Raw genomic sequence first — 9,920 nt, forward strand, 5'->3', positions numbered from 1 at the left:
CAAAAGCTGGTTCTTTGAAAGGATAAATAAAATTGACAAACCATTAGCCAGACTCATCAAGAACCAAAGGAGAAAAATCAAATAAATAAAATTAGAAATGAAAATGGAGAGATCACAACAGACAACACAGAAATGCAAGGGATCATAAGAGACTACTATCAACAATTATATGCCAATAAAATGGACAACGTGGAAGAAATGGACAAATTCTTAGAAAAGTACAACTTTCCAAAACTGGACCAGGAAGAAATAGAAAATCTTAACAGACCCAACACAAGCACGGAAATTGAAACTGTAATCAAAAATGTTCCATCAAACAAAAGCCCAGGTCCAGACGGCTTCACAGCTGAATTCTACCAAAAATTTAGAGAAGAGCTAACACCTATCTTGATCAAACTCTTCCAGAAAATTTCAGAGGAAGGTAAACTTCCACACTCATTCTATGAGGCCACCATCACCCTAATACCAAAACCTGACAAAGATCCCACAAAAAAAGAAAACTACAGGCCAATATCACTGAAGAACATAGATGCAAAAATCCTTAACAGAATTCTACCAATCAGCATCCAACAACACATTAAAAACATCATACACAATGACCAAGTGGGCTTTATCCCAGGGATGCAAGAATTCTTCAATATCTACAAATCAATCAATGTAATACACCATATTAACAAATTGAAAAATAAAAGCCATATACTATCTCAATAGATGCAGAGAAAGCCTTTGACAAAATTCAACATCCATTTATGGTAAGAACTCTCCAGAAAGCAGGAATAGAAGGAACATACCTCAACATAATAAAAGCTATATATGACAAACCCACAGCAAACATTATCCTCAATGGTGAAAAAATTGAAAGCATTTCCTCTAAAGTCAGGAACAAGACAAGGGTGCTCCCTTTCACCATTACTATTCAACATAGTTTTTGCCACAGCAATCAGAGCAGAAAAAGAAATAAAAAGAATCCAAATTGGAAAAGAAGAAGTAAAACTCTCACTATTTGCAGATAACATGATCCTCTACATAGAAAACCCTAAAGACTCCACCAGAAAATTACTAAAACTAATCAATGATTATAGTACAGTTGCAGGATATAAAATCAACACACAGAAATCCCTTGCATTCCTATACACTAATAATGAGAAAAGAGAAAGAGAAATTAAGGAAACAATTCCATTCACCATTGCAACGGAAAGAATAAAATACTTAGGAATATATCTACCTAAAGAAACTAAAGACCTATATATAGAAAACTATAAAACACTGGTGAAAGAAATCAAAGAGGACACTAATAGATGGAGAAATATATCATGTTCATGGATTGGAAGAATCAATATAGTGAAAATGAGTATACTACCCAAAGAAATTTATAGATTCAATGCAATCCCTATCAAGCTACCAATGGCATTCTTCACAGAGCTAGAATAAATAATTTCACAATTTGTATGGAAATACAAAAAAACCTCGAATAGCCAAAGCTATCTTGAGAAAGAAGAATGGAACTGGAGGAATCAACCTACCTGACTTCAGGCTCTATTACAAAGCCACAGTTATCAAGACAGTATGGTACTGGCACAAAGACAGAAATATTGATCAATGGAACAAAATAGAAAGTCCAGAGATAAATCCATGCACATATGGACACCTTATCTTTGACAAAGGAGGCAAGAATATACAATGGATTAAAGCCAATCTCTTTAACAAGTGGTACTGGGAAAACTGGTCAACCACTTGTAAAAGAATGAAACTAGAACACTTTCTAACACCATACACAAAAAATAAACTCAAAATGGATTAAAGATCTCAACGTAATACCAGAAACTATAAAACTCCTAGAGGAGAACATAGGCAAAACACTCTCTGACATGCATCACAGCAGGATCCTCCATGACCCACCCCCCAGAATATTGGAAATAAAAGCACAAATAAACAAATGGGACCTAATTAAACTTAAAAGCTTCTGCATAACAAAAGAAACTATTAGCAAGGTGAAAAGGGAGCCTTCAGAATGGGAGAAAATGATAGCAAATGAAGCAACCGACAAACAACTAATCTCAGAAATATACAAGCAACTCCTACAGCTCAACTCCAGAAAAAATAAATGACCCAATCAAAAAATGGGCCAAAGAACTCAATAGACATTTCTCCAAAGAAGACATACAGATGGCTAACAAACACATGAAAAGATGCTCAACATCACTCATTATCAGAGAAATGCAAATCAAAACCACTATGAGGTACCATTTCACGCCAGTCAGAATGGCTGAGATCCAAAAGTCTACAAGCAATAAATGCTGGAGAGGGTGTGGAGAAAAGGGAACTCTCTTACACTGTTGGTGGAAATGCAAACTAGTACAGACATTATGGATAACAGTGTGGATATTCCTTAAAAAACTGGAAATAGAATTGCCTTATGATCCAGCAATCCCACTGCTGGGCATACACACTGAGGAAACCAGAAGGGAAAGAGACACGTGTACCCCAATGTTCATTGCAGCACTGTTTATAATAGCCAGGACATGGAAGCAACCTAGATGTCCATCAGCAGATGAATGAATAAGAAAGCTGTGGTACATATACACAATGGAGTATTACTCAGCCATTAAAAAGAATACATTTGAATCAGTTCTAATGAGGTGGATGAAACTGGAGCCTATTATACAGAGTGAAGTAAGCCAGAAAGAAAAACACCAATACAGTATACTAACACATATATATGGAATTTAGAAAGATGGTAACAATAACCCTGTGTACGAGACAGCAAAAGAGACACTGATGTATAGATCCGTTTTATGGACTCTGTGGGAGAGGAAGAGGGTGGGGACATTTGGGAGAATGGCATTGAAACATGTATAATATCGCGTATGAAACAAGTCACCAGTCCAGGTTCAATGCATGATACTGGATGCTTGGGGCTGGTGCACTGGGACGACCCAGAGGGATGGTATGGGGAGGGAGGAGGGAGGAGGGTTCAGGATGGGGAACACAGGTATACCTGTGGCAGATTCATTTTGATATTTGGCAAAACTAATACAATTTTGTAAAGTTTAAAAATAAAAAATAAAAATTAAATTAAATTAAATTAAAAAAAAAAGAATAAGTAGTGACAGGAAAAGAAAAATATTTAAGACCAAAAATGACATCTGCCAGAGTCTTTAATATCATATTCACAAGTTGTAAACTTATTATACACTCCCTTCAAATAAACACTCCCCATTTTTCTAATTTTATGTCTAAAGTTCTGTTTTTAAAGCTTTTCCATTTGATCTTATGCTGTGCTGTGCTTAGTTGTTCAGTCATGTGTGACTCTTTGCAACCCCATGGACTCCATGCTCCTCTGTCCATGGATATTTTTTAAGCAAGAATACTGGAGTGGGTTGCTATGCCCTCCTCCAGGGGACCTCCCCAACCTAAGGATTGAATTCAGGTCTCCTGCACTGCATGCTGATTCTTTACCAGCTGAGCCACTAGGGAAGCCCAAGAATACTGGAATGGGTAGCTTATCCTTTCTCCAGGGGATCATCCCAACCCAGGAATTGAACTGGGGTCCCCTGCATTGCCAGCAGATTCCTTACCAGCTGAGCTACCAGGGACACCCCTGGTCTTATAAGGATTACATTAAGTGTTACTGGTTCTTAAGTTGTTATTGTTCAATCGCTCAGTCCTGTTTAACTCTTTATAACCCCATGTCAGGCTTCCTTGTCCTTTACTATCTCCCAGAGTTCACTCTAACTCATGTCCATTGAGTTGATGATGCCATTCAACCATTTCATCCTCTGTCACCCCCCTGTCCTCCTGCTCTCACTTTTTCCCAGCATCAAGGTCTTTTCCAATGAGTCAACTTCTTACATCAAGTGGTCAAAGTATTGGAGCTTAAGTTTCAGCATCAGTCCTTCCAATGAATATTCAAGACTGATTTCCTTTAGGATTGACTGGTTTGATCTCTTTGCTGTCCCAGGAATGCTCAAGAGTTTTCTCCAATGCCACAGTTCAAAAGCATCAAGTTTTCGGCACTCAATCTTTATGGTCCAACTCTCATATCCATACATGACTACAAGATAAACCATAGATTTGACTACACATACCTTTGTCATCAAAGTGGCATCTCTGACTTTTAATACACTCTCTAGATTTGTCATAGCTTTCCTTCCAAGGAACAAGCATCTTTTAATTTCATGGCTGCAGTTACCATATGCAGTGATTTTGGAGCCCAAGAAAACGAAGTCTGTCACTGTTTCCATTTTCTTTCCATCTATTTTCCATGAAGTGATGGGACCAGATGCCATGATCTTCTTTTTTTCAATAGTGGGTTTTAAGAGAGATTTTTCACTCTTCTCTTTCACTTTCAACAAGAGGCTCTTTAGTTCCTCTTTACTTCTCCTATTAGTGTGGTGCCATCTTAAGTAAACAAGACATAATCCAAATATAACTTTCATTCTTTTTTCTTGTTGTTTACTCAGATTTAATATACTGGGGAAGTTATTTACCCATGCTAGAATAAAACCTCAGAGTTATCAGCATTGCATACATGATCTGAGTCCCTGATACATTTTTGATCTTGCTTCTGGCCTCTCTCTTCTGGGATCACTATGTTCCATTCACTCGTTATTTTACATTTCCTCAAAAACACCATGGTATTTCTTGAATTAGCATTTTCTTTCTCTAGAATCTTTATCTCACTAATCCTCACATGACTCTTTCCTTCTGACCATTTTGTAACTACTCAGCTCATTGGTATTGAAATATTAGTACAGCTCACACCTTTTTTTCCTAAGGTAATATCAACAGAATTATAATCAGTTTAAAAGATACATGCTAATATAATCCTTTTCTGACTGCCCATTATGAAGTACCTTCCATGAAATAATCACAGCCTTTCATTTCCATTAACTCTATTATAACATTCACTTTCTGCTTTCTTGTTTCAGTTACTTTTAATTTTAGTGTTTGTTTCTTTTTATGCCTCAACCATCTGAATTGGGCTATTTGAAAAATATGGGCTCTTGTGTTTTATATCCAAAAGATATTTATTGAAAAATGAATCCTTGGGAAAGATAAATAAAAATCCCTTCTGGGCTTCGTTACTATTTCAGTGGTAAAGAATCCACCTCCCAATGCAGGAGACACAGGTTCCTGATCTGCGAAGTCACACGTGTCACAGAGCAACCAAGCCCGGGTACCACAACTATTGAGCCTGTGCTCTAGAACCTGTGAACCGAATCTATTGAAGCCCACAAGGTCTAAGATCCATGCTCTATGACAAAAGAAGTCACCACAGTGGGAAGCCCATGTACAGGAACTAGAGAGTAGCCCCTGCTTGCCACTATTGGAGAAAAACCCAAGAGCCAATGAAGACCCAGCACAGTCAAAAATAAATAAAATATTAAAAAAAAAATCCCTTCCTGGAGACTTGTCCAGTCTAGACCAGCATGGAAAGTAATGAAAGTCAGATGATAATTATATGAAATATACTTGCTTTTGGTCATTGATACTAAGAAAATGAAAACATTGACATAGAAAATAATGGGGAGAATATAAGAACTATTGAATAGAGTCACAGAGGAAGGCTCTCTAAAGTAATGACACTTCATCTAGTACCAGAAGTTGGAAAGAAGTAGTCACCTAAGTAGGATTAAGGCTTGTTTTCATAGAGAGAGAAGCAAAATCTTTCATAAATCTAAGAAGTGAAGTGAAGTGAAGTCACTCAGTGGTGTCAGCCTTTTTGTGACCACATGGACTGCAGACTACCAGGCTCCTCTGTCCATGGGATTTTCCAGGCAAGAGTACTGGAGTGAGTTGCCATTTTCTTCTCCAGAGGATCTTCCTAACTCAGGAATCGAACGCAGGTTTCCCACATTGTAGGCAGATGCTTTACTGTCTGAGCCGCCAGGGAAGTCCTGAGGACAAATAACAAATCTCAGGGTGTCTGATGCACACCGAGGGGTCAGGTAAGGCACTCAAGATATGACTTGAGATTTAGAGGAAGTAGAAAGATTAACCAGAAAGTTCTGGTAAAAGGCAAGGAGATTCTAAATAATTGGTAAACAATAAATAAAATGGTTAAGTAAGATCTTAAAACTGTGTACACTGCACTTTCAAGAATCAGGGGGTCACTAAGAGTGAGTTTTAGAAAAACATCTAAATTTGATACTAAACTTTGGTTATAAAAAGTTCACTTTTTCACAAAAAATAATCCATCAGAAAACATTCCTATCTGGAAGTAGTTCTGCTGAGAGATGGCTATATTTTCTCATTACTGATAATGAAGTTTGTTCTGATAATGCTGTACTGATAATGATAGTTTGTTATCCAGCTTTGTGATAGAACTATCAAAATCCATTTGGAATTATGTTAATGAAAATTAATTAAAAATAAAAATAGTAAAAATAGGAATAATAGCAAGAAATTTGACAATTTTGTTGGAATGAACTTTTCCATCAATTCTCCTTTCTCACATTATTTCTTTTAAAATAATTTCATTTATTTTCATTTTGATTTAAGCAATTGAGATATTTTCTGAGATATCATGTAATTATAATTTAAAAACTAAACAGGAAAAGTGAAAAAAAAATAGGAAGGCAATGGGAAGCTAAAAAAAAAAAAAAGAATAGAAAGCAGTAAGAGTACCATAATCCTTAAATTGCAAAGACTATAAATCAAAAGTCAGATTTATATTTTAAGACAATATAAATATACTTTAAAGAAAATCCCTCTAGTTGTTAGTGGAGAATGGATAGTTTTATTATCCCCACATTTCTGAAAGAACAGAGTTCTATTTAATAGAAACACATGCCATTCTGAGCATGACAGTCACTTGCCAACCAAACTCCCCTGTTTCATCCAGTTTTCTCATTGCATTTTTCACCTCTGTATTCCTCAGGGTGCAGATCAAGGGATTTCACATGGATGGGATGATGGACTCAGACATAGACATCACCTTGTCTATGGGGTAGGTGGCCACAGGCCTGACATACAAAAACATACAAGGCACAAAGAACATGATGACCACAGTGAGGTGGGGGCCACAGGTGGAGAGGGCTTTATGCTGCCTTTCAGAGTGCCAGGACTTCAGGGAGCAGAAGATGACCACATAAGAAGTGATGAGGATGAGGAAGATGGCCACACATATCAACCTTCTGTTGAGGATGACTAAGAGACCCAGGGTGTGGGTGTCCATGTGGGCCAGTTTCCACAGTGGAAACAAATCACATATAAAGTGGTCTACTGTATCAGGACCACAGAAGGGTATTTCATACATGAAGAGAAGCTGTACTGTTGCATGGAAAAATCCCCCCACCCAGGGCCCTCCCAGCAAGACGCAGCACATCCAAGGCCTCATGATGGTCATGTAATGAAGAGAATTACAGATAGCCACGGAGCAGTCATGAGGCATCATGGTGAGGAGGATGATGCCCAGTCCACCAAAGAAGTGCTCAGCAAAGAGCTGGACCATGCAGCTTTCCAGGGAAATGCCACAGATCTCAGAGAGGGAGTCCACAATCAACTTGGGTGCAATGAATGGAAGAGAAAGTGGCATCCAAAGGGACAAGGACTGAAGAAAAAAATACATGGGTGATCTCAGGTGCTGACTCGTAACAATGGTTATCACAATGAGGAAGTTCCCCAAAACGGTGCACACATCAGATCAGATCAGATCAGTCGCTCAGTCGTGTCCGACTCTTTGCACCCCATGAAGCATGCCAGGCCTCCCTGTCCATCACCAACTCCTAGAGTTCACTGAGACTCACGTCCATCGAGTCAGTGATGCCATCCAGACATCTCATCCTCTGTCGTCCCCTTCTCCTCCTGCCTCCAATCCCTCCCAGCATGAGGGTCTTTTCCAATGAATCAACTCTTCATATGAGGTGGCCAAAGTACTGGAGTTTCAGCTTTAGCATCATTCCCTCCAAAGAAATCCCAGGGCTGATCTCCTTCAGAATGCACTGGTTGGATCTCCTTGCAGTCCAAGGGACTCTCAAGAGTCTTCTTCAACACCACAGTTCAAAAGCATCAATTCTTCGGTGCTCAGCTTTCTTCACAGTCCAACTCTCACATCCATCCATGATCACAGGACAAATCATAGCCTTGACTAGACGAACCTTTGTTGGCAAAGTAACGTCTCTGCTTTTGAATATGCTATCTAGGTTGGTCATAACTTTCCTTCCAAGGAGTAAGCGCCTTTTAATTTCATGGCTGCAGTCACCATCTGCAGTGATTTTGGAGCCCAGAAAAATAAAGTCTGACACTGTTTCCCCATCTATTTCCCATGAAGTGGTGGGACGGGATGCCATGATCTTCATTTTCTGAATGTTGAGCTTTAAGCCAACATTTTCACTCTCCACTTTCACTTTCATCAAGAGGCTTTTGAGTTCCTCTTCACTTTCTGCCATAAGGATGGTGTCATCTGCATATCGGAGGTTATTGATATTTCTCCCGGCAATCTTGATTCCAGTGTTTGTTTCTTCCAGTCCAGTGTTTCTCATGATGTACTCTGCATATAAGTTAAATAAACACATACATGATTAGAAACACAGCAGAGTATTCTCCGCAGTTCTGGAGACCTCATAATGGCCAAAAGCATTAATTCCATCCCATTGTTTTGATCTCCCATGTGTCAGGTGATGATAGGAGCTCCAGCTAAGAGTTCAGCTCAGTTCAGTTCAGTCGCTCAGTCGTGTCTAATTCTTTGTGACTCCATGATTTGCAGCACGCCAGGCCTCCCTGTCCTGGGACTTCACTCAAACTCATGTCCATTGAATCGGTGATGCCATCCAGCCATGTCACCCTCTATCATCCCCTTCTCCTCCTGCCCCCAATTCCTCCCAGCATCAGGGGCTTTTCCAATGAGTCAAGTCCCCTCATGAGGTGGACCAAGTATTATTCAGCCTCAGCATCAGTCCTTCCAATGAACACCCAGGACTGGTCTACTTTAGGATGGACTGGTTGGATCTCCTTGCAGTCCAAGGGACTCACAAGTCTTCTCCAACACCACAGTTCAAAAGCATCAATTCTTTGGTGCTCAGCCTTCTTCACAGTCCAACTGTCACATCCATACATGACCACTGGAAAAACCATAGCCTTGACTAGATGAACTTTTGTTGGCAAAGCAATGTCTCTGCTTTTGAATATGCTTTCTAGGTTGACCATAACTTTCCTTCCAAGGAGTAAGTGTCTTCTAATTTCATGGTTTCAATCAACATCTGCAGTGATTTTGGAGACCCCCAAAATAAAGGCTGACACTGTTTCCACTCTTTCCCCATCTATCTGCAATGAAGTGATGGGTCTAGATGCCATGGTCTTCGTTTTCTGAATGTTGAGCTTTAAGCCAACTTTTTCACTCTCCGCTTTCACTTTTATCAACAAGCTTTTTAGTTCCTCTTCACTTTCTGCCATAAGGGTGGTGTCATCTGCATATCTGAGGTTATTGATATTTCTCCCGGCAATCTTGATTCCACCTTGTGCTTCTTCCAGTCCAGCGTTTCTCATGATGTACTCTGCATATAAATTAAATAAGCAGGATGACAATATACAGCCTTGACGTACTCCTTTTCCTATTTGAAACCAGTCTGTTGTTCCATGTCCAGTTCTAACTGTTGCTTCCTGACCTGCATACAAATTTCTCAAGAGGCAGGTGGTCTGGTATTCCAATCTCTTTCAGATTTTCCCACAGTTTATTGTGTTCCACACAGTCAAAGGCTTTGGCATAGTCAATAAAACAGATGTTTTTCTGGAACTCTCTTGCTTTTTTGATTATTCAGCAGATGTTGGCAATTTGATCTCTGGTTCCTCTACCTTTTCTAAAACCAGCATGAACTTCTGGAAGTACACGGTTTACATATTGCTGAACTATGGGTGGAGATTCATGACATTGTACAGGAGACAGGGATAAAGACCATCCACATGGAAATGAAATGCAA

General features: G+C 39.2%; 1 protein-coding gene across 1 annotated transcript; it reads right to left on the minus strand.

Annotated features, from left to right (window-relative positions):
• Positions 1-6,901: 6,901 nt before the first annotated feature.
• Positions 6,902-7,648, minus strand: LOC133233040 (olfactory receptor 4C6-like; the record flags this gene model as incomplete). The annotated part of the gene is made up of 1 exon (XM_061393092.1): positions 6,902-7,648. A coding segment is annotated over one exon (747 nt), but the record flags the coding sequence as incomplete, so codon positions are not given.
• Positions 7,649-9,920: the final 2,272 nt, after the last annotated feature.

This window comes from Bos javanicus, chromosome 19 (genome assembly GCF_032452875.1).
Source record: "Bos javanicus breed banteng chromosome 19, ARS-OSU_banteng_1.0, whole genome shotgun sequence".
Lineage (NCBI taxonomy): Eukaryota > Metazoa > Chordata > Mammalia > Artiodactyla > Bovidae > Bos > Bos javanicus.